Raw genomic sequence first — 25,824 nt, forward strand, 5'->3', positions numbered from 1 at the left:
CTGTAGGCCACCTTTTAAGAAGTTTATTAGCTGGGTGTGGTGGTGCATCCTTGTGGCCTCAGGAAGCTGAGGTGGGGGAATCCATTGAGCCCAGGTGGAGGCTGCAGTGGGCTGTGTTCGCTCGCATCAATGCACTCCACCCTGGGTGATAGGGTGAGACTTTGTCTCAAAAAAAAAAAAAAAAAAAAAAAAAAAAAGAAAAAAAGAAAAGAAAAAAGTAAAGAAAAAAAAGTTTATAGGGTGAGCATGGTGGCTCACACCTGAGGCTGAGGTTGGAGGGTTGCTTGAGTCCTGGCGTTTGAGACCAGCCTGGGCAATATAGTGAGACTCCGTCTCTATAAACAATAAAAAAACTAGCCAGGTGGTGGCATGTGCCTGTAGTCCTAGCTGCTTGAGAGGCGGAGGCAGGAGGAGCGCTTGAGTCCAGGAGTTGAGACTTCAGTGAGCTATGATTAAACCACTGTACTCCAGCCTTTGTGACATAGTGAAACCCTGTCTAAACGAAAGTTTATAATCAAAGTAATAAAAAAAAAAACTAGGTAACCTATAACTATTCTTATTTTGGAAGGAACTTGTCCCAAATATAACTTACTTGGTGGCATTACTGATGGCAATGGCAGGCCGTCCAGAGCAGCCACTGCCATCATGCCGGCTGCAGCGCGGATGTGTGAGCATTGGTGGCAGGAGCGGCCGTGGGAGTGGCAGTGGCAGTTGTGGGACCTTTGCGCCCCGCGTTCCCGAGGTGGACAACTGTGCGGCCCCCAGTACCCATCCTCATGTGGCCAGGCAGGACCCGTCCCCAGCCTTGGAGCCTCCACTGCTCCAGACCCTGACCCTGAATTACTGCTCTCGCCCACTGTCACTGTGGGGAGCACGTGCGGAGGAGGCGGACAGTCCCCAGAGCCCACTGCCCTGGGATCTGCTGTGATGGGGCAAGGTTGAGCTGCCTGCCAGCAGGGGAGCAGCATGGTCGGGCACGGAGAGGTGGGCAGAGAGGGGCCCAGCAAGAACCTGGAGTCCTCGTCCTGGGCTGCAAGGAGGCGCAGCTGGGGCTGCCTGTACACTCCATGGAGCAGGTGAGAATCCTACCCTCCCAGGCGCAGGACCAGGGCATCTCTGCACTGCACCCTCTGGGGGACAGGAAGGCCCCATTCCCCCTGCAGGCCCGGGGGTGTCTGTTCCCACTGCCTGGCCTCTCTCCGCTCCCAGCGCCTGCTCTGATCTCAGAACGGGGTTGGGGCCAAGCCCAGGTACTGTCACAGCCCAGCTGGGTATGTGCAGGCTTGGGGCAGTACTGGCATGCCAGCCCCTTGCTGTTTCCGCCCCCTCTAGATGTTAGGCGCCGACAAGCATGGGAGGGAGGCAAGGGTTGGCAGGGCTGAGGCCTGGCCTCACAGGCGCCCCTCTGCAGGAATACCCTGGGTGTCATGAAGAGTGGTAGGAGGCAGACAGGCTTCAGTGTGGAAAGGAGCAGGTTCCCAGTGAAGCCCCACCTTTAGGCCGGGTAAGGCCTGAAGCCCGGGGACTGGGCTGCCCATCCTGCACACCAGAGGGGGAACTTATGGTGCTTTTTCCTGGGCCTGCCCAAAGGGCCAATCAGCATGCACTTCCTCCCCTCTGAGGCCCGTAAAAGCCCGGGCTCAGTCAGAACTGAGTAGAAGATGGATGACCAGCTGCAGAGAGGAACTACCTTCTCTGCTGCTAGCTGAACACTTGTTAGGATGACCAGCTGCGGAGAGTAGCTACTCTCCCTGCTGAGAACCGAACATTTGTTGGAACAATCTTCCTGCATAGATGAGCTACCTTGCAAAGAGGAGCTCTCCTCTCTGCTGAGAGCGGAAAACTCATCAGGACAACCTGCCTAGCAGAAAGGAGCCACCCTCTTTGCTAGAAGTTGAACACTCATTGGGACACCCTGGCTGCAGAAAGGAGCTACCCGCTGTGGGTCTCCTCTGAGTTGTTCCATTACTCAATAACATCTTCCTCACCCTCCACTTGTCTGCATACCTCGTTCTTTCTGGTCACAGAAGAACTTGGGACCTGCCAAATGGTGAGGCTAAAGGAGCTGTAACACAAACGGGGCTGAGACATCCCCCTTGCTGCCAAGTTGCGGGTGAAGAGAAGGGCTGTGGCCTTTCAGGGAGTCCAGACCTGGGAGCTTCCCAAGCCAGGGCTGTGACTCCCTCTTTGGGTCCCTGCAGTTCCTGGCGTCTCCAAGCTTCTGGGTGCCAATGTGTTCCCTGGTGCCAGCTGTGGAAGCTGCTTGCAGTATGCCTGGTCCAGCCACAGCCTTGCAGAGAGCTGGCACATCTGGAGCTGCCCGCCCCACTGCAGCAGCTAGTATGTCTGACTGCGCAGTAGCCAGACCTCACGCTCGCTCACACATGCCTTGCTGCTCCATGCCGTACTTGCCCTTGGCAGACGTGGGATCCAGGCCGGTAGCGTAAGCTGAGCACAGCCTGCCAGGCCAAGTAGGTGGAATGAGCCCAGTGGGCCTGAGCAAGACTTGGGCAAAGGCGCCACAGGCCACAGAGGTTTCCGGCCAGAAAAGCGACACCCTAAACATCCCATGAGATTACTTTACCTGTTCAAATGTGGACTATGAAAAGATATTGAAAAGTTGGGCATCTCAGAGACTTAGATGTTGAAAAGACAATAATGCGCCACAAAAATGTAAATCCAAATAGCTAGTTGTATACAAAAAGATCCTCAACAGCATCAGTAATCAGAGAAATGCCAGTTAAAACCATAATGATATACTACTACACATCCACCAGACTGGCAAAATCGAAAAGACCAACAATGTCAAGTGTTGTGAAGATGTGGAGCAATGGGACTCATACATACCTAGTGTGAGTATGTAACCCTCTAGAAAAGAACTTGGCATTATTTATTCAAGTTTATGATACATCTTACCACTCCCAGGTATATGCTATACAGAAACTGACATAGATGTGATGGAACATATATATGAAGAATGTTCACATTAGCATTTATAACAATCCTAAACTGGAAACAACCCAGATGTCTATCAGCAACAGAATGGCTAAACGTATTGTCACATACTGTTACAATGGGACACTGTAATATGCAGCAATGAAAATGCACAAATTACAGCTATAGGAACAACCTGAACCACATATGAATTAAAAACAATGTTGAGCAAAAGCAGCAAGAACAACAGATTACATATTATATTGTTCCAGTTACATAAAGTTCAAAACAAAGAGTGAAACTAAACAATATATTGTTTAGGGATGCATGCTTGCAACAAAGCGACAAAGAAAAGCAAGGAAGTGATTATCACAAATGTTAGAATAATGGCTACATTTAGGAGGGGGGGAAAGAGTTGTGTTCGGGAAGGTCATGGGGCAGGGAGGGGAACTTCTGAGTTGCTGGAAATATTCCATTTCTTGACCTGGTTGATCGGTTACATGGTGGTTTCCTTTATAGTCACTTATTATACTATATAATTGCTTTATGTATTTAAACTATATTTCACAATAAAAATGTTAAAATCAATATACTATAGATAGCATTTCTGGAAAGCAAAATTTTGCCAGATAGCTTACACAATCTTTGACAGTAAAACCCACTGATGTGGAATAACAAAACATTGATTAATTTCTCATAAGAGCTCACTTTCAAGTGCAGAGGTCAGAAACCTTATAAGAATCTCCTTTGTTCCATATTTTAACACAGTTTTTAGGTCTTTATCTTAAATTGATGAACCAGGGAAGGAACTATGAGCTAAAACTTCAGATTTTTTGGAATTTTGAATTAACTAGCTGTTTTCTCCTCTGGATTAATAAGCAGTACAAGGAACTAAAGAGATGCAGACCAAGTTGGAAATGTATGAACTTCCTTCTCTCCGGCCTCCAGTTCCAGCTGTTTCCTCCTGTTATCAAGCTGGGTGTTGAGGTGGGTATCTAGCCCAGTAAGCTTAGTGTGCTGTTATTAAATACTTTCTAAGTAGGTGGCTCAGGCTTTCCTGAGTGCCCTTCTGTTCCTCAGCACTGAGGTTGTAAGGTGGAGCCACTGACAATGAAAACAGAAGATCACGCTGCTGAAAAACCCTATGTGGTACACACTTAACTGGAGGTGTTCTCTGCTGGGCTGCAGAACTCTGATGTTTGCACTCTTTTCCTCCAAAGCCCACAAAGGTTAAACTCTCTGAGGTGTATAGCTTCACCAAATCCCCTAAATCTGTGTGTTTTACTCCTTTAATTTCCACCATTCCCCTGCTGTAAGATAGGAAGAGGGGGAAAAACAAAAAATATTTATTTTGTAGCCATGTGAAACCATCACTTGTTGGTCTGATTAACTGTGAGTCTTATTTGGAAGGCTGTAGCAGGGGATTGATCATGTAAAGACAGAAAAATCCAGGGTAATTTAAGCAGGATGTTTAACCTGGCTCTTGGAACTTCAGGTCAAGGGCAGTAGGGTCAGGTGCTAGTCTGTGAGTCTCTCCTTGGTTTTGCCACATCCTCCTTTGCCCCTCCCACCACCTTTCCTGCAGCATTTTAATGAACACGAGGCCTTGTATTTACCCAGTTAAAAGGTTCCTTAGTCTACTGTTTGCAGATGGTAGTGGCAGTAGTGGGAGAAACCCAGAGCTTCCCACATTTGTTTATATTACACTTGCTCCTATCTCACCCCCTCCTTCAGGTGGAAAGACTTGTAAAGTCCATTACTACTGCTTCCCAAGGAGGTAGAGTGTGCTAGGGTCCACGGACAGAATTGTGGAATCTGCTTTCATCATTGCTGCTGTTTTAATCTTTTCCTCATACTATTCACTTAAGACAGATTTCTGAGGATTCTGGTCCTTTTATCTTAAATTTCTTTTCCCAGAGAACTGCACTTTAAACTTCATGAGTTTTTACTTGACTTTCCTTTCCAGGATAACATCTGTAGGAAAAGCTGCATAATAGTAATAACATTTATTTTAGAAAGAAAATAACCTTTGAGTCAGACCTGAAACACAGGCTAACATTTCTTGATGACAACGTACACTGATGAACCAAGATCAGAAGTTCTCGAAAGCCCCAAGCCATAAGAAAGAACCATTCGTAAAAGTGATACACTATTAAATTCTTCCCCTGACAGTTAAAAATCCTTCAACAATCTCCCAGAGGATGGCTCCCTTCCAATCCTCCCTTCCCGCCGCCCTAACAATCTGAGCGAGGATGGGTTCCTTCCTCTGCCCGGCATTTCGTCTCCTTGTCCACTAAAGACTCAGGTTGTGACTGTACTCAAGCCGCACCCCTGTTTCCTTCTACGGCTGAGGAGGGGAGGAATGTATTACAACTCATTTTTACAATGCACTGTAGTTTACAAAGCACTTGCACTTCCACCATATCCTCTGAGCTTCGCGAGTGCCACGTGAGAGAGGCATTCATTCATTCATTCATTCATCAAACATTTGCTCGGCCCGACCACACGTTATCCAACGCCGGGTCTCACCCCACGCCACGGGAAGGTTGGGGCGCTCTCTCCCTGGAGCAGGTGCAGCGGATCAGGCTGTGCGGGAACTCCACGATCAGTACGGCTTTTCGAGGGTCTGTCTGGAGCCAAATGCCTCATCTTCGGGTGGTGCGCGCAGCTGTCTGAAGGCGAGGCCTGGGCCTCCTCTTTCCTTCCAAAGGAGCAGTCCCCACCTGCCCCGAAGGAAACCGCTACAGAGCAAGCTCTCCAGGCCGCCCTCGGGTCAGGGGTAAGATCGGGCGGCAGCTTAGGCTCGACTCGGCTCCTCCCCTTCCTCTCTTCAGTTCTGACGCGGCCGTAGAGGCGGCAGCGGCGGCGGCGGCTGCGAGTCCCGCGGCCCGAGGCGCACCCACCCGCTCGCCGATCCCCACTTCCTCTTCCCTTGGAGCGTCATCAGAGGGCGCCAGAGGCGCCCAGGGCGGGGTAGCTGGAAGGGGAAAAGAAGCCAGCAGAGGAAGCCTCAGAGCGGAAAGAAGAGGGAGGGGGAAGAGAGTGGTTGCTAGGTGACTTGCGTCATCGGCAGGCGCCGCTCTCCTCCCGCCCCTCTCTCTGGAGTGAGGCGAGAGCCCCGCACAGAGCGAGGGAGACAGCGAGCTGAGCTCCGGGCGCTGCCGCTGCTGCTGCCGCTGAGAGTAAGAGCGAAGGCGCATCCGAAAGACCCAGCCCCCCTGCACTGGCCGCCGAGACCTTCGCTCTCACCTGGGCCAGCGGGAGCCGCGGCCGTACTCCTCTCCCCCCCTCACCTTCCCGGCCGGCAGCGGCGGCTGCTGCACACGCCGGAGCCGGAGCCGGAGCCCGAGCCTGAGCCTGAGCCGGAGCCGGCGGCTTGGGGGGCAGGGAGGCGGCTACCACCGACCGGGACTGGGTAGCTGCTCCGCGGTGAGAGAACGCTGAGGAGGCGCCGGAGCTTCTGCCTCGTCCCGGGGGGCCTGGGGCGAGAGACCCCCAAGGTGTAGGGAGGGGGGTCCCAGCCGCAGCGACACATGCGGGAGCCGGGAGCGGGGGCGGCGCCGAGCGGAGCCGGCCGGGTCCCTCGCCTCGCCGCCGCCTCGGCCACCCGCCCGGGGCCGTAGCATCTTGCCCCGGAGTGTATGAACCGGGGCCCCAACCAAGTTCCGCAACCACCCCCCGGTCGGGGGGGCGGGGACCCAGATGTGAAGCTGCGGCTGGGGCGGCGGAGAGAGCAGGACCGACGCCGCCGTCCTTTCCTCACCTTTCCCCTCCCCTCAGCCCCCTCCGGGGGTCTTCTCCCTTGGCCAGTCGCCGGCCCCCCGGCTCCTTGGCTGGACTCCGGGAGGAGTTCTTAGAGCCCCCCTCCCCCGCCCCAGTCCCGAGGGCGGCGGGGCCGGGGGGGACCCGGGGGGCCGGCTGCAGCCTCCACCCAGAGGAAACTTTACAAAAACAAAATTCGGAGTCTCCCAAACCTGACTGTCCCGGGAGAAGTGGCCCTGGACGGGCAGAAGCCGCAGGCTGAAAAGACCCAGGAAGAGGAAAAGAGGAGGTAAGCGGGGCCGCCGCCTCCTCTCCCCTGGCAGCGCGGAAGAGACCCGGGTGGCCGCCTGGTTTAGCGACACGAGCACCGCTTCAACCTCAGTACCGCACCGGAGCCTTCCGCAGCTGCCGCCTCAGTCCGAAGGAGGAAGGGAACCAACCCACTTTCTCGGCGCCGCGGCTCTTAAAGTGTGAGTGGCCCCGGGAGAGGGAATTGAGGGGGAGAAAGTAGGAGGATGCCGGCGCTTCCTCCTGGAGTTTTGCTGATGTTCTCCAGTAGTGTTGGGAGTCTATCAATGAGAGGGTCTAGCTTTATTCACAGAGGGGGAAAGGTGTTAGGCCTGTATTTTGTAACTTTTTAGCTCTTTATACGAGTAATGCAAGTATGCAGGTTTTTCTTGGAGGAGTTCTTTCTCCAGAGTGAATACTCGCACCTTTCTGGCCAGTAATTGGCAAAGGGAAATTGAGGGAGCCAGAGCATATGTGCGCACAGAGGCCATCCGTATCTGTAAACTTTTCCTGGTACTGTGGGTGTGTGCGGTTTACTTTTTGTTTCAGGGGTACTCTCATACATGTTCCTGAGTGAGAACCGCTTACCCTGTGGACCCCTGAAAGTAAAATTGCTTTGTTTTTTTTTTTTTTTAAACAAAACAGAACCAAAAGCCAGTCCTGAGAGAGGTTCATTTCAGTACCTATTGGTACGGGAGTTAACCTTCTCAGTTCCTGGATCCAATTCATGTGTGTTAGGATGACACTGTAACAGATGTCAGTTATTCAGGAACTTGAGTTCTTAGGAATCACAACTTATTTGGGGAAGAGCATTTATCACATTAATTATTTTATAAAAGTTGTGATTTTTTTTCCCTTCACCCCCCCTTTTTTTTTTAGAGTAACAAATGACAACACTTTTTTATTTGGTTTGAGGCTTTGCTCTTTTGAATTATCTTTATTTCTGTATCAATTTAGGATACACCTTTGATATTTAAGTCAGGAATGATTTTTTCTTTCCATTATTTTAAAGTTGAAGTATATAAAACCTTTGACTTGTATTTTAGGTATCTTGTCAGAGTGCCAAATTAAAGGTTCATGAAAGTAATTAACATTTCATATACAGACCTTAAGGGTTAAACATAGAGCAGGATTTTATGTAGGAAGGCATAGGCAGTACTATACTGAGAATTGTGGTCCGGTCCATCTAGACAACTGTGGGCTCGTTCTGTCTGAAGCCACTGCTGAGAGATGCTTTGTGGGAATGAATGTAAGCCTGGGGTTATCTTTCTATTCGAAGTTCTCCATTCAGGATCTTGATTAGATTAATTTAAAACTTTCTCAAACTTAACAATGTTTGTTTGTTTTTTTAAAGTAATGAGTTCTGCAAGTTTATTAGCCTGTGTATTATGTGATAATTAATTTACATATTCCATACCTGTGTCCCTAAACTTTCAGGACACAGAGTTTGTATTTCAAGAAATACCAGGACAAGCCTCAGTTTATCATTTCTTAATTTTATAGACTTTCATTATTTCTACCGTCAGTTTCTCCAACTCTTGTCTTGGAATAATGTCTTTCATTTCTTTGACCACTTTTCCCTCCTCTGGAACTTCTCCCACTGAATTGTTTTCCTTTAGTTGCCTTGTTATGCTTTGGTAAGGAACTTTAAATTATTTTAAATGTGTACTGACATGAAAATACTGAATACTGGATGTAGTGTTAGACTTAGAATCAGAGTCACGTATTCTGTTTTTCACAAAGATATGATAAAGAGAAATGTAGTCATGTAGAAGCTGTGTTTTGGGATGGAGGGGAGGACAAACTAAGAAACTATAGTTTGAATGTAGGTTGTGCTCTGTCAAAGTTGCTTACTAACTTTAGGACCTACTTTTATTGCTTTAACTATAGATTGGTTAAAAATTACGGTAGTTTTTTTTTTTTTTTTTTTTTTTTTTTGAGACACAGTCTTGCTCTGTCACCCAGGCCGGAGTGCAATGGAGCGATCTCAGCTCACTGCAACCTCTGCCTCCCAGATTCAAGCAATTCTCCTGCGTCAGCCTCTCGAGTAGCTGGGACTACAGGCATGCACTACCACGCCTGGCTAATTTTTTTGTATTTTTAAGTAGAGATGGGGTTTCACCATGTCGGTCAGGCTGGTCTTGAACTCCTGGCCTCAAATGATCTGGCCACCTTGACCTCCCAAAGTGCTGAGATTACAGGCATGAGCCACCGCGTCTGGCCAAAAAATTATGGTAATGTTTAGCATGTTTGGGCCAAAAAATTATGGTAATGTTTAGCATGTTTGGGTAGAAATGACAAAGTATTTGGGGTCCCTGCCTTTGAGATGCTTTTACTTGTTGGTGGTGCAGACAATCAAACACAAATTGCACAAAGCTATAGGCGAGGGGCGATAGACCAATATTTATCTAAGACCACACTAGATGTTAGATATTATTTGGCAACTTATAGATGTGAATATGTTTTTATATTTTTCACTAGGGAATTGTTGCCTTTGGACGTATACATATAAAACTAATTGAAGTATTGAAGCCAAATCTGTGAAGGAGGGTTCTTTTAGGAAGAAAAGAGCAAGTGGAGACAACATATTTAAGACTTGGAATTGGAAGGCATAAGGGACAGATAAAATTATGAAGTTGGTTTGAAGGGAATACAGATGGAGGTTGTTGAGTTAGTAGTGTTAGGGTCAGTTGTGTTTGTGTAGACACATGATTACAGTTCAAAGAAGCAATTGAGAAGAGTGTTCCTGAGAGAGTAGTTTCAGATGACTGGGGAGAAATTACATTTTAGGCAAAAGCAGTTATGCCTGGGTAAGGATTTTGTTTTTCTAGGGAACCAACATTTTTATTATGTCATGGCTATCAAGGGCTATACAGAAGGAGTGAGAAAGAAGATGCTTAGTGTATTGCTAGCAGCTTCTTACAAAAAAGAGTTTGGAAATGGTACAGTAAACTTTGTTTTGGATGTGAAATTTTAGGGCAACAATTGGATACTGGTGCAGTTTCAAAACAGCAAAATAGTTTAGCAGGTAATATACTGAAAATGTAAAGTTGGAATTATTTTCAACATATTTAGGTTTCCCAGAGTACTGATGGAAAGTGAAGAGCTGAAAAGTGGGTATTTTTAGTTAGGGGGAAAATCTGAATGAATGAGACACTACCTAAAATAGATGTTTTAGGAGTGGATAAGAGTTGAAGTTAAAAAGGAATGAACAGGCTTTAAACATGGCCACCAGTTTAGTCCCAGGGTATATTATTCTGTGTTTTTGAAACAAGCTAAAAGTTTTTATTTTTTTTTTAGATAGGGTATATAGGTCCCTTGAGATTAAGTTCAGAAGAGTATATTTAATAATAATTTCATTGTTAAGGAATTTATAAATAGAAGGACAGATTTGTTTCCTCAAATTCATGTTTTTAAAGTTCACTGTGCATTATTATCCTACGTTTGGTCTTAATATGACGAAGTAAGGCCAAAAATAGCTGGCAGAGAAGGCTGCTTCCCTTGTTCACAGTTGGTGTGTGTCTTTGTGTCCCATACAATGGAGGGGATATCCCTGTGTAGGCACAGCAGTGCTGAACATGCTTTTTTTTTTTTTTTTTTTAACCTTTAACCTTTTATTAAAAAACAAAAGCAACTTGGCACTTAAAAAAATGTAGACATTTTTGTGTCTTGCATTTAGTATTGACTTTTAACAGGATTAAGGATTGTGAGGAAGGAAATATATATTCACACTTTTTTGTGTTCCTTAGTTGGAATTCTGCACCTTCCCAGTAGCTTCTCTGACTTCTTAACAGTGATTATTCAAATGGCAGAAACTCTGGGGAAGAGATGTTTCAACAGGGAGATAGGTCTGAGGTGATTCTAGGGTGAAGATACAGGGATTGGATTATATGCCATATGGAGGCCTTCTCTCGTCACCCTCCACTTTCCACAACATTTTTTGTGCAGTCAAAGCCATGTTCAGATGAATTTTAGAAGGCAGCCATTTATAGTTAACGTTATTTACTAGTAAGGACAGTGAGAAGAGTGGTAACTTCGTATACTTTGCCTTGGCAACTTTGGATTGATAGGGAATTAGAGAGACTTGAGGGTATATGTTTGTGTGTGTGTGTTTTAGCACCCACCAGATGACCCCAAAGCATAGGCTTATTGTATTGTACTTTGGAGATGGTTCTTGGAGAAGTCTTCTGGTGCTTCTGACATCTCATTGTATAGAGAAGGAGTTGGCAAACTATTTTTGTAAAGGGCCAGTTAGTAAATATTTTAGGTTTTATGGACCACATGATCTGTCACAACTTTCAGTTCTGTTCTTATAGTGTGAAGGCAGCTGTAGACAACAAGGAAGTGAATGAATGTTGCCGTGCTCCAATTGGCCCATAGGCGGAAGTTTTTGGACCCCTGATACAGACAACTGCCAAATCCACCAACAAACAGTGTGAGCTTTATTACACTACAAAGCCAGGGCTGGCTGTTTTTGGTGGTCTTTGTTTTCTAGGTGAGATGTTTTTCTCTGAGTTCATTTAAAATGATTCGGCGTAAAGCACATACTCTACTGTAAAATACTTTTGCCTTCATGATGATGCAAACTATGGATTGAGGGACATGGGTGATGCCATCTTTAAAGGGATGCAGCTAAAAAGTAGGGACTACCTGCATTTCTTATCTAAAGATAACCACAATTGACATTTAGTGATATACTGGCTTTGTATCATGGCCAAAAGTATCTGTAAAGAAGCTTGTGGTCATACTTTCGAAACCTGAAAATAAATGTAAAGCATTTTCTTCGTATGTAAAATTAGAAGTGTTTATGGTTGGTCTGAATAATATGAGTCAAACTGTAAGAGCATTAAAGTTTGATACTGCTACCTCTTTAAGTCTTAATCTCTTGCAGTGACTAATTCAGTGTGTAGAATTATTGGCTCCGCAGTTTTTGTTTTGTTAATTTCAAGTACCTGTGTATCTTAACAAATTAAGCTTTGATGTATATACATGTATATATATACGTATATGTGTGTGTGTGTGTGTGTGTGTGTGTATATATTTTTTGGGTCTCATTCTGTCACCCAGGTTGGAGTGCTGTGGTGTGATCTCAGCTCACTGCAACCTCCGCCTCCTGGGCTCAAGTCATCCTCCTACTTCAGCCTCTTGAGTAGCTGGGATCACATAGCTGGGATTACAGGCACGCACCACCACGCCTGACTAATTTTTGTGTATTTTTGATAGAGATGGGGTTTCATCATGTTGCCCAGGCTGGTCTCTTAACTCCTGAGCTCAGGTAATCCATCCACCTCGACCTCCCACAGTGCTGGGATTACAGGTGTAAGCCACCACACCCGACTAGCATTGAGAGAGAGAGAGAGAGAGAGAGAGAGAGAGAGATATAATTTTATTTTTTATTTTTATTTTATTTTTTTTGAGACGGAGTGTCACTGTATGGTCAGGCTGGAGTGCAGTGGCGCAATCCTGGCTCACTGCAACCTCCGCCTCCTGGGTTCACATCATTCTCCTGCCTCAGCCTCCCGAGTAGCTGGGACTATAGGCGCTAGCCACTACGCCTGGCTAATTTTTTTGTATTCTTTAGTAGAAACAGGGTTTCACTGTGTTAGCCAGGATGGTCTCGTATTCCTGACCTCATAATCTGCCCGTCTTGGCCTCCCAAAGTGCTGGGATTACAGGAGTGAGCCACCGCGCCCGGCCGCATTGCTATACTTTTAAGAGTGAATCTTTCTCACATGTGTTGTTCGGAAAGTGTAATTCACTTTGTGCAATTTACATTACAGTTAATATTAAAATATTTGTTTCATATGTCAGCAGATACCAACATTGGATGATGGCATTTTTAGTTTCATAAATCCTATTTGTTTTAGGATTCCCTTGTTTATGGCAGGGGTGGAGATTACTCTTGCAAAATGACCACTTTTAGTGAGTATGAAACCTGCTTTTACTTTATATATAGTATTTCTACATATTGTTACTTAAATTGAACAATTTACTTTTAATTTTCTTCTTTTAAAAGAGAGTATATAATCTGACAATGTTAGTATGTCTTTTAGAAGGTCACTATAAAGTTGCTTTCCTATTTATTTGGAAAGGATTATTTCCTTATTATTTAAAAAATCTTTTAATTTTTGCCTTTTCAGGTAATTTTATCATTGTCCCAAGCCTAAGGATGAGTGGCAATTTAAAAGACACAAGGTGTGCATCTCATATCTGCAGATACTCCAAACAGAAATATTCTCGTTCGTTGATACTTTCAGTGGACCAGGGAAAAATGTGTATTAGTTTTCTTTAGTGTGACTGAATTGTCATTACAAAAGATGAGTAAAATTGCTTTTAAATAATGAATTCTTGCTGTTAAATTATCCTGTTTTAGACTTTTCCCCATTAAGTAATAATGGGGGAAAATGTACACACACATACACACAGAGTATGTGTATGTAGAGGTACCTAGTGTACTGTGCTACATGTTCATTTCTGCATGACTGCTCTGGAATTTAGGCAGTATTAAAAGACTTTACAAAATATTTTTGATATCACTTAATATTTTCCTGTTTTATGTCTTAATGTACTTTTATGTTTTTGCTGCTTTCTGATGATACCTCCTTGGTATTTCCTTATGATACCTTTGACAGTATATTTAAATGGAATGTATTTTTTCAAAGTATGTGACATTTTCTGATTCTTGACACTAGGGGATTTATCTTCTAAGTAATTTAATATATATATTATAGTATAGTTTTTTTTTTTGGAGGACCCCGGAGTCTTGCCTGGTGTCGCCCCCAGCCTGGGAGGTGGCAGTGGCCCCCGGATCTCCAGCTTCGAACTGCAAAGTCAAAAAGCCTCCCAGGTTTAGCATTCTCCTGCTCAGCTCCCGAGTAAAGCTGGGAGCCACAGGCGCCGCCACCCCACCGCCCGGGCTAAGTTTTTTGTATTTTTTAGTAAAAAAGAGACCGGGGTTTCAACCGTGTTAGCCAGGATGGTCTCGATCTCCTGACCCCTTGTGATCCACCCCGTCCTCGCCCTCCCAAAGTTGCTGGGATTACAGGCTTGAGCCAGCTGCGCCCGGCCCCTAGTAAGTTTATATTTTTACATGCAAGTATCTTTAAAAATTTTTTCTTATTACAACTTCAGAATTGTGAAACGTTTGAGGGAGCATCTGCGGTTTTCACTGAGCACTTGATCTGGATATTGGAATGACAAACTAAAATAACTTTTAACAAAATTTTTCAGAGGTGTTCCTTTATAATTTTTGAGTAACACTTGATTTCTCTAAAGCAGAAGGCTTATAAGAAGAAAATATGAGAGCCAGTGTTCGTCTTGTATTATCCTGCCATGCAAGTAGTTGAAAATCAGAAACAAACAGATAAATGCACAAGAGACCTTATTGCTTGAGTATCTTTTGCTCTTCCCCCATCAGACCTAAGGGACAGCTAGTGGGTCAGTCAGATACTGTACAGTTTCTGTTGCTATGCTGTGTCACCTTTGCCCTTTCTTCCTAGCAGGAAGATAGCTACTGGAAATCTGGCTGTAAGAAAGAAATAGCATGTTTTCTCTGTCTCTCTCTGTGTGTGTGTGTGTGTGTCTGTGTACACGTACCTAGTGTGTTGTGTTAGATGTTCATTTCTGCATGACTGCTCTGGAATTTAGGAAATATTAAAAGACTACAAAATATTTTTAATATTATTTAGCCTTTTCTCTGAGAGGATCACATCCTCTGGCTTTGGCGTTTTCATCTCCCAGCATCTTAAAAAACGAACCCATCAGTGTATATTATCAGTTCCAAATGTGAAGTCTCAAGGCAAATTGCTGATTTGTTTTTGGAAGAATGTATGTGTGTGTGTGTATATATGTGTGTGTGTGTGTGTATATATAATTTTAAATTTTAACAAAATTCCTAATTTAGCCAATGCTTATGAGAGTGTGTGTGGTTTGTATAAAATTATTTTTTTTAGAGACAAGGTTGCACGTTGTCACCAGGCTGGAGGGCAGTGGTGTGATCCTTGCTTACTGCAGCCTCGACCCCCTGGGCTCAAGTGATATTCCCACCTTAGCCTGCTGAGTAGCTGGGACTGTAGGTGTGTACTGCCACACCCTGCTAATTTTTAAAAAATTTTCTGTAAAGACAGGGTCTCACTATGTTGCCCAGGCTGGTCTCAAACTCCAGGACTCAAGCAGTCCTCCCGAAATGGCCTCCCAAAGTGTTGGGATTACAAGCTTGGGCCACAGTGCCTGGTCAGAGTGTGTGTATTTTTTAACAGCCTTTTAGGATTGTATGCTTTTTAGGGGGGTGTATGGAGGGTAATATACCTTTACATGACATTCTTTAGGTCTGAGAAGGAGTTGCTTCACTAAAAGTAGTAATTTATAATTACCTAATGGTTGAAAACAGGTCTACCTGGGGTCAGCTAGTTTACTTCTTACTACACAGGCAACTAATTTACTTCTCATTTACCTAATAAAATACATTCATAATATGAATTCAATAACTCATAATTCAATAATTTCTTGGCTTCATGACCTTGAACAAGCTATTTATTATTCTTTTAATTTTGGTGGCATCACCTGTTGATGGAGTAAAACATGTCCTTTACGTGGTGGTTATTAGGATTAAATGAGATAACATAAAGCATGCAAAGCTCTTAATCCAGTGCCTGGCATATAGCATTTGACCCGTCAGTGTTAATTTATTAAGTTAAAGTTCTTTTAAAGTGTGCTATAGATAGAAGATTTAAATCAGGCCTTATATTGCCCAACATTTTTTTTTTTTTTTGAGGCGGAGTCTCGCTCTGTCCCCCAGACTGGAGTGCAGTGGCTCAATCTCGGCTCACTGCAAGCTCCGCCTCCCGGGTTCACGCCATTCTCCTGCCTCAGCCTCCTGAGTAGCTGGGACTACAGGCGCCCGCCACCTCGCCCGGCTAGTTTTTTTGTATTTTAGTAGAGACGGGGTTTCACCATGTTAGCCAGGATGGTCTCGATCTCCTGACCTTGTGATCCGCCCGTCTCGGCCTCCCAAAGTGCTGGGATTACAGGCTTGAGCCACCGCGCCCGGCCATTGCCCAACATTTAAATTCAACACTTGAGTTTGGTGAATAATACTGAAGTAATTCTGTGTTTTCAGAAGCATCTAAAACTTCATTAACATTTTATTAAAAACTGAAGAAATGACAGAACTGTTGTGCTTTTTTTAATAGAAAAGGAAGACTGATTTGAACATAACTGGAATTTGCATTTATTTTCAAAGATCTCAGTAGTGCATGGACCAGAAAAGAATCCTTTTTTGAATAATTAGTGATTATCTATGATAGTGACTATGGTTTAAATTGACCATTTAGAAATAGCAGGATCTAATTCAGTTATCAGCCCTTTTAATTGCCCATCTCTTTAACCCTTGGAAATAAAAAGCTTTAAAAAATAAGTAAGAAGTTGAACAGAAATTTTATCTGTGTCATTTACATCTCAAATTCAGATTGAAGTAGTTTTGTTTACATGAGTCTATTTTAACTACTTAATTTTAGTTTTGTTTTTTCCTGAAATTATTAGTATGTGGGTTTTAAGAGTTCCTTTTTTTGTGTGCTTAGTATTTGTTAAATACAAGATCGGTTTTCAGAAATACCTTTTCTTCAAGCAGGGCATGATCAGTGTTTTATTGGCCAATACAATAAATAAATGCTTCTTGATTGTTTTTGTATTTGGAAAGAATTTCTATGTTGAGAACAGTTTTGCTATGCTTTCCTTCATAGTTTGTTTATTGAATAGAACTGTATATTTAAGGTATATGAAAAAAATCTAAGCTAGAAAAAAAAGATTGAGATATATTCTTGGGGGAAAATATTTGCACACTTTGCATCTGACAAAGGTCTATGGTCCAACGTCTATAAGAACTTACATTTACAAGAGAAAATGACCCCATTAAAAGTGGGCAAAGGACATGAACAGGCACTTCTCAAAAGACTTACATGAAGCCAACAAGCAGAAAAAGCTCAATATTACTCATCATTAGAGAAATGCAAATCGAAACCACAGTGAGATACCATCTCACACTATGCAGAGTAGCTACTATAAAAAGTCAAAAAATAACAGATACTAGTGAGGTTGTGGAGAAAAGGGAACACTTACACACTGTTGGTCTGAGTGTAAATTAGTTCAACTATTGTGGAAATCAGTATGGCGATTCCTCAAAGAGCTGACAGCAGAACTACCATTCCACCCAGCAATCCCATTACTGGGTATATACCCAGAAGAATATAATTCATTCTGTCATAAGGACACATACACATGAATGTTCATTACAGCACTAGTCACAATTGCAAAGATGTGAAATCAATCTAAATGCCCATCAGTGACAGATTGGATAAAGAAAACGTGGTACATACACACCATGGGATACTATGCAACCATAAATAAGAAGGAGATCATGTCTTTTGTGGGAGTAGGGATGAAGCTGGAGGCTTTTATCCGTAGCACACTAATGCAGGAACAGAAAACCAAGGCTATGATCTGTAGCACACTAATGCAGGAACAGAAAACCAAGTACCGCGTGTACTCATTTGTAAGTGGGAGCTAGATGGTAAGAAGTTATGAACAAAAGGAAACAATAGACACTGGGGTCTACTTGAGGGGGAGGGTAGGAGGAGGGAGAGGAGCAGAAAAGATAACTATTGGGTACTGAGTTTAATACCTGGGTGTTGAAATAATATGTACAACACACCCTCGTGACACATGTTTACCTATGAAACCTTCACATGTACCCCCAAACCTAAAATAAAAGTTAAAAAAAATAAAATCTTTAGTACTGATTATCTTGCTAGCTGTGACTTCTCCTTTTAAGGAAAATTTGCTTTAGATTTTGGTGTAAATGTAGAAATTAGATTGGTTTATCTGCTAGTGGATCTCTGGTTAGATGATTAATGAATATTCTAGTTTAACAAATTTTCAGCATTTTAAATGCTTTTCTTTGTTGGTAACGATTTGGATTATGCTTCTAGGGATCTTTACATTTCATAGTTTTTCAAAAAAGACTTTATAATAAGTTACTGGATGGGAAGAAGAGCATGTTCTCTCTAGTTTACTTAATTTCTTCCTGATTATTATGTATGTAATACTGGGAGGTTGTTTAAATAAATATTTGGGTTGTAAGTTTTCTTTTGCATGATTGGTGGTCTCTTAATTGACTGCTGTGTGAATTTGATAGTATAAACTAGAATGGTTATACAGTGAGTGGGTAAACCTTTTTCTACTGAGTGTTACGCAGGTGGATTTTTTTTTTCCCCCTCTGTGGAGAAGTACTAAACTTTTATATTACCAGGTTTAGAAATTTAGAGCAGGAAACAAAATTTCATTTTTTTTTTTTTTTAATAACTGAGCAGGAGAAGAGAGTGGGGTTGTACAGACGTGGGGAGAGGCAGTAAAGGAGGGAGGAAGAAGAGGCAGATATCAGGGCGAGTGACTCCGGAAGTTTGGAGGTCAGTCTTAGTCATGGGTCACACCCTGTTATTTCTTTGGGTTGTGGACATGAGGTGTTACCACTTGTTATCTGTCACCCTTTGAAATGATGATTAGATTATTGGTTTTTATTCATAGCTTTTCAACATTTGGGTTCTTTAAACCATTAAAGATTTAGTTTGTATGGGATAATCAGTGTTATTTTAGGGTGGAAAAATTTCCACCATGCCTGCTAGGAGAAGATGATGGCCAAAGAGTTTTTGACTTATAGAGGAGTTTCTTTGTTCTATTGTTGTTTTTTCCTCATTGACCCTATTTTGCTAGCTTTGTCTGAGAGGGGTGCTTGTCATTCTACATGTGACATAGTAGCTGAGAGGCAAGCTTTGGAGTTGATAGACCCAGGTTCCAGCTCTGCTGCTTTGTGATTTCAGGCAAGTTATTTATTCCATGTGTGTTTCTTTTAAAACTGGGATGATAATAATAGTACCTGTTTCCCTCATAGGGTAATTAAGAGGATTGAGTGAGATAATGCATGTAAGCCTTTAGCACAGTGTCTGGCTAAGTTAGCATCCAGTAAATGTTAGCTGCTGCAGTAATAAGAAATATTATAGTATTAAGTTATTGTTATTTCTGTGAGGGTGCTGGTTTTCTGAATGCTGAGACATTGGTGATCTTTGCTGCTGAACCTGTTACTATTTTGAATACTGCCTTTATTCAGCAGCAGATTCAGTTCAGATTTACTGAACACCTACTATGCCAGGAATTGATCTAAATAAGCAAAACAAAAATACCTGCTCTCTTAAAACTTACTTTCTGGTTAGGAGAGGCAAAATACACAAAACAAAATAGATGATGTGTCACTCAGGAAATTTGGTTGTTGGACTTTAAGCTTTCTTTAACCAACCCTAGAAGTCTTAACCTTTAAATACTTTTTGATTGTTCCTGTTGCTGTGCTTGAGAGTGTTTGGAGGTAGGGGCACCCTAAAAGCATATCATAGACTGGGTTTATTGTCTCCAGCTTCAGCTTGATCCTAATTTTAAGGCAGCCTTAAATGATAGTTTTCATCATTTCCATGACTTATTACTTAAATTGGCTATCTCAAGACTTTCTGTCCCCAAAACTTGTATTTCACATCGTTCAGAGAGATGTTGCTCCTCCCCAGCTCTCCTCTTTTGCTCTTCTATGCCATTTTCTTAAGAGGAGGGGATACTAGAAACCTCTTTTTAGAAATATTTTCTTACTAGTCTAACTGTGTACTTTTCCTTCTCATATTTTGTGTTTTCTACCCTTTATTTGTTTTTAACAGACATTGAATTTGCTTATTTTCTTTAAAATATGTGTTTTTTTTGGTCTCTCCAATTAAATTGTGAAAGTTTTTAGGTCAGAGACCACTTTTCTATTTTGACCTTGAGCTTCCTCTCTTGAAAATAAGATAATACCTCCCAAGGATGTTGTGAGATCTCAAAGAGATAATGTGTGAAAGGGGTCCTGGAGCCAGATCCTTAATAAATGGTAGTTTCTTCTTTGAACTGCTGTAGTTCCTAAAAGTTAGTGCTTAAAAAATGCTTGTTAATTTATTCTGAATTGAGTTTGTGAACTTTTAATTTTCACTTGTGGTGGTAGTTGTTAGTGCTAGATAAGATTCAAAATATTACTTTTCAAGAGTCAGGTGATAAATACTGGGTCATTAGTGGTAGAGCTCAACAGTGGTTAGGAACAGGAACTTGAGCCATCATTGTTTGGGTTCAAGTACAGGCTACCACATTTACTGGTTGTGTGACCTTTGGCAAGTTGTTTAACCTCCCTCAGTTTCTTTATCTGTAAGGAGGGAAAATGATATCTACCTACCTCATGAATACTTTTTTGTTAGTATTAAGGGAAGTAAATGAGAAGCTCGAAACAGTGCTTACCATATAACAATCTGTAACAGAGTCCCCGGGGAACATTTGGCACTATTTGGTGACGTTTCTGATGGTCATTTGGGGGAGTGGGGAGAGGGAACGGTGCTACTGTTATCTAGTAGGTAGAGGTCAATTGTAAACAAGGTGTAGGACAGCATCCACAACAAAAAATTACCTGGTCCAGAATGCCAGCCCTGCCAAGCAACATTGGGAAACCCAGCTTAGTTCCTTTGTATAAGGTACTTTGCCAGTTAGATTCTGTATAAATGCTGATTATTGATAAAGATGAGTCACAGACATGGATAGGCTTCATTTAACCTTCATTTTAAAATACAGACATGTAAGAAGGTTAGTAGATTTCGTTTTTTTTTAAGGTTACAGGGAAATTACTCCAAAATTAATCTAAAAGTCCTTACACTTTTTTCAGAAACTGAGACAAGGTTCCAGATGGATTTTACTAATTTAATTTTTTTAATGACAAACTATTCATGTGAAAGTATGTTGAGAATAGAGGGCTTATGAGATATGAATGCCGTAATGTGTATTCATAAAGTCAAATGTACTCTTAAAAAAGTATCAAGGTAAATGGAATGATCTATTGGGGGAAACCTTGGAACTCTCTCTCTTTCCTTATGTTTTATTGCTCACCAAGTCAAGGGCTCTTTAACTTAGAATCTTGTTTTTCTGTGTGCACTTTTCCCCTTTACTGTTCAAAATTGGACCCTTACTAAAAATACAGAAAATTAGCTGGGCATGGTGGCATGCACCTGTAATTCCAGCTACTGGGGAGGCTGAGGCAGGGAGAATCGCTTGAACCAGGGAGACGGAGGTTGCAGTGAGCTGAGATTGTGCCATTGCACTCCAGCCTGGGTGACAGAGGGAGACTCAGTCTCAAAAAAAAAAAAAAAATTTTTTTTCCCTTGTCCATTTCAGGAGCCTCTTAATTGCCTTGCTTCTGTTCTTTCTCTGTATTCCCACTTGAATTAACTCTTCTTTGCTGGGATCCCTTTGGGATCCCTTCTAATCCAGATCCAATCTACCCTTCAGATCTCCTTCCACTATCCCCTTATTTGTGGGAGAGAATTCAGCCTTAATATCCTAAGGCTGGAATTTGAATGTACTGACTTTTCTGCTCTTTATAGTGTTGTGTATTATCTTTGGAAGAATTAGGACGTCATATCATTTTCTGTATGTTGTGGTTCAGATGACTTCTTTCACTTGTATCCAAACACTGGTTGTGTGTCCATGTATATACAGCATGTATATACTTTAATGTCTATTTGTATGTGTGTGTATATGTATATTCTTTCATGTATGTTTGTCTCTACACCTTGCTATTTCCTCTGCTTGGAATATTCTTTTCTTTTCATCTGGGAAACATTTGTCTCTTCAGACCCTACTTAAATATTGGTCTCCTAGGAAGTATGTCCTGATTAATATAGCTAGAGTTAGTTATTTTTTCCCACTGGTTACCCACAGTATCTCTGTGGCTTTTATAGCACTTAACATCCTTGTTTGTATTTTTCTCTTGTACTGATCTGTCAGTTCTTTGAGGGCAAGAGTCTTGTCTTAGTCAACACCTGCTCCACCAAGTACCTAACTTTCCTGCCACATTATAGACTTATAGTATGTTAACAAATGAATGGAAGAGACAAAAACCTGGAAAGCTTTTAAATAAGTTCTGTGGGGGTTAGCGGGAGGGGAGACCACACATTATTTTGTCCCCTTTGTTTCCAAGTGCTTAGTGTTGTGCTTGCCCATAGGTATTCAGCAAATATTTATTGAATGAATTAGAAGCAAATCCCAGGAGTTGATAAAATTTTCATGTGAACTTTTTTCTTCTGCATTTCTAGAAAGCATATCCTAGAAGTAAAGTATCTTAGATATTTTGGAACATCTTATTCTTAAAGTCGACCTTCCTATTTTTGACTTAGTAGTGAAACTTTGATCCAATGGATACTTCCTGAATAGTGCTTTTGGCTGATTTCTTTTTCGCAACATGGGTCCATTCTGGTGTTGAGTTTGTTGGAAAGATAAATATGTAGTATCATTTTTACATCATGGAGGAGCCATCATTAAGTAAAAGTGTTAAATAAGGACTCTGATCCGCTTTGCACATTTGGGCCCAAATAAAGTGAGTAGGTACTCTTAAGTATGGGTAATGACTGAGGCTATTGAAGCGTAGGAAAGAGGACAACTGGAGGTGAAGAAGTGACCTACTAGGTCTCTTTTTGTTTTGATAATGATTGATTTTTTACCCCCAGTTATTTTTAAAGAATTAGCAAGTAAGGAGAGGGGTATGAATCTAGAAGATAAGAATGTAGATTTTGTAATTCATGATCATTACTATTACCATGTATTGAATGTTTACTGTATGTCAGGAACTAAGGATTTTGACAACGGTTATTTAACTTACTCCTCACAGCGGTTCATGTGAAATAGCTACTGATGTTTTATGGCAGAGGAAACAAATTCAGAGAAATTTCCAAGAAACATAGTTAGGAATTTTAACTTGCAGAACTGGGATTCAAATCTAGATCTGTCATACTCCATGGTCTATGCTTTTAATCATGCATGCTCTCTCTTAAGTTTTTGTTGAAAGTGGAAAATTGTACTGACATAGAAGGGGAAAATGACAGAAAATCATCCTATTGGAAGGCAGATTAACAGACTCATGAAGAAGCAATTCCCAGATTTATGTCGGTATACAAAATGTGAAATTGAAGTCTGTCATTTGAATTGATTTGCATTAACCTTCATTTTTTAGTCTTGCTCTTGGAATCGTCATCAGGATCGGTGTCCGAGGTATGTTAGCAGTAGAAGAAATTTATCTAGGCAAAATCTGTCTAAGATTATGGAGCAAACTGATTTTATGTGTTAAATGTGTTTTTTAGTGAGAGTTAAATCTTTTGAAGGAGATTATTCTTGGTTAGGGGATGAGCCTCAAATATATTATTTAGAATGTGAAAACCTACGATTTGGCATCCTTGTGAAGTGTAGCAAAAAATCTGAGAATCAACATTTGTTAGTCTCTTGGGTGTAAATTGTTTAAGTCAGTGGGTATCTGGAATATTTCCCTTATGTAATTTATTTTTCTTTCTTTTTTTTTTTTTGAGACAGAATCTCACTCTGTTGCCCATGTGGGAGTGCAGTGGTGCCATCTTGTCTCACTGCAAGCTCTGCCTCCCGGGTTCATGCCATTCTGCTGCCTCAGCCTCCCGAGTAGCTGGGACTACAGGCACCCGCCACCACGCCCAGCTAATTTTTTGTATTTTTAGTAGAGATGGGGTTTCACCATGTTAGCCAGGTTGGTCTCGATCTCCTGACCTCGTGATCTGCCCGCCTTGGCCTCCCAAGGTGCTGGGCCACCGCACGTGGCCTCCCTTATGTAATTTCTTAGACTATTTTTGTTTGCTGATTGGTGTTTGTAATTAAAAAAAAATTTTTTTTTCTTCTTTTACATACTTTGTAGAACTATTCCCTACCCAGTGAGTTTATTTATAAATGTTTCATATTTAATTAATACTGTGAGAACATAGTTTTAAATCTGTATTTTATTTTTTCATTAGGATATTTAAAATAGTTTTGTAATTTTGTTACCTTAAAAGAGCTAAACTTAGATGTTGGCCTTTAAAATGTTTTGTGAAAGATTTTCTCTTGGTTCCATTTAAAATACTGTATTTGTAACTATAGTTAAATACATTTGAACTTTGCCCTTTCCAGAAATTTTAATTATATGCTTTTATAAAATTTTATCATAAGTTACATGCAAATGCCAAGTATAGAGTGCTGAAGCTGAGCGTGATGGCTTATGCCTATAATCCCAGTTACTCGGGAGGTTGAGGCGAAAGGATTGCTTTAGGCCAGGAGTTGGAGACCAACCTGGGCAACATAGCAAAACCTCGTCTCTACAAAAGTAAAATAAATTAGCTTCGTGTGGTGTTGTGCTCCTGTAGTCCTAGTTACTTGGGAGGCTGAGGTGGGAGGATGGTTTGAGCATAGTAGTTCAAGTCTGTAGTGAGCCAAGATCCTGCCACTATACTTTAGCCTGGGTGACAGAATAAGACCCTGTTTCAAATATATAAATAAATAAAATAGTAGGCTGGGTGCAGTTGCTCGTGCCTGTAATCCCATCACATTGGGAGGCCGAGGCGGGTGGATCACTTGAGGCCAGGAGTTCCAGACTAGCTTGGCTAACATGGTAAAACCCTGTCTCTACTTAAAATAGAAAAATTAGCTGGGTGTGGTGGCTCATGCCTGTAATCCCAGCTACTCTGGGGGCTGAGGCAGGAGAATTGCTAGAACCCTGTGGAGGTTGCATTGAACTGAGATTGCACCATTGCACTCCAGCCTGGGCAGCAGAGCGAGACTCTGTCTTGAAGGAAAAAAGAAAAAAAGAAGTATTGAGTGCTGAATGATGTTCTATAAAATATTAAAAATGCCTAAGTGGGACTAAATTCTGGTAAATAGAATTTAGGGGTTGGGGTAGAAGGAATCAGGTAAGTACTTCAAGATTTTCAGTGTTTTAAGTCTTAGGCTCATTAGTCTTCTCTGACATCATCTACTACAGGTTTCCTTTCTTAGAAGTGAATGTTAATATGGCACCACTATACAAATAATATCGATATCAATACTTGAGTGTTTAGTATGTGATAAGCACTGTTCTGTGTCCTTCGTGTGTATTACCTCATCCAGTCCTCACGATAGCTCTATGAGGTAAGTGTTGTTAATATCCCTATTTTATAGCTGAAAATTTGGCACAGAGAAGTTAAACATGGTCAAGGTCCCACCTTTAGTTAATAGTGGAGCTGGGATTGTTTCCAGGCAGTCTGGCTCTAGAGCCTGGGACCTTAATCTTTATTCTATACTATCTGTATCATCTGTATATTTATTTCTTATATATTTATAGAACAGTGCCTGGCACACAGTAAGAGCTATAGAAGTACTGGCTATTTTCATTGGCATTTAATTATATACTCTATGAGGTTGGCAGAGCATGCATTATTATTCCATTTGTTTATTTATACTATTAATTAGATAGTAGACTATTCAGATTTCTGTGTTTCCTTTTTTTAAATAGTCGAGTTTACCGAGGTTCTTAGAAACTGGATGAGTGTCTTCAATAATGTGGCCATGCTAGATCTCAAAATTAACTTTTTTTTTTTAAAAAAACCACCCATCCAACTTTATTTATACTTCCGTAGAAATGGATAAAGACCAAGGTTGGGCTTTTGTTTTTGTATGTTATTGGTTTAGAAAGGCAGAAATGGCCTGGTGCAGTAGCTCACACGTACAATCCTAGCACTTTGGGAGGCTGAGGTGAGTGGATCGTTTGAGCTCAGGAGTTTGAGACCAGCTGGACAACATGTCGAAACCATCTCTACTGAACATACAAAAATTAGCTGGGTGTGGTGGCACTCGCCTGTAGTCCCAGCTACTTGGGAGACTGAGGCAGGAGGATTGCTTGAACCCAGGAGGACAAGGCTGCAGTGAGCC

General features: G+C 42.0%; 3 protein-coding genes across 5 annotated transcripts in view; 1 reads left to right on the top strand and 2 right to left on the bottom strand.

The window, feature by feature from the left end:
* Positions 1-2,851: 2,851 nt before the first annotated feature.
* On the bottom strand, positions 2,852-5,874 carry LOC108528997 (uncharacterized; the record flags this gene model as incomplete). The annotated part of the gene is made up of 1 exon (XM_017871030.1): positions 2,852-5,874. A coding segment is annotated over one exon (432 nt), but the record flags the coding sequence as incomplete, so codon positions are not given.
* Positions 2,852-7,475, bottom strand: LOC108528998 (skin secretory protein xP2-like). The gene is made up of 4 exons (XM_017871032.1): positions 7,410-7,475; positions 7,137-7,265; positions 6,909-7,043; positions 2,852-6,687 (listed from the first exon to the last, which is right to left on the bottom strand). Exons 1-4 carry the CDS (start codon positions 7,473-7,475, stop codon positions 5,998-6,000), a joined length of 1,020 nt encoding a protein of 339 aa, XP_017726521.1. The 3' UTR covers positions 2,852-5,997.
* The window catches only part of FBXW7 (F-box and WD repeat domain containing 7), a 219,452-nt gene continuing 200,313 nt past the window's right edge, over positions 6,686-25,824 (top strand). For all 3 annotated transcript variants that reach the window (XM_017871122.1, XM_017871120.1, XM_017871121.1), the window contains exon 1: positions 6,686-7,166. The gene's annotated coding sequence lies outside the window, so the exon portion shown is untranslated. The remainder of the gene's footprint in view (positions 7,167-25,824) is intronic.

This window comes from Rhinopithecus bieti, unplaced genomic scaffold, assembly GCF_001698545.2.
Source record: "Rhinopithecus bieti isolate Rb0 unplaced genomic scaffold, ASM169854v2 scaffold_3878, whole genome shotgun sequence".
NCBI classification, from domain to species: domain Eukaryota; kingdom Metazoa; phylum Chordata; class Mammalia; order Primates; family Cercopithecidae; genus Rhinopithecus; species Rhinopithecus bieti.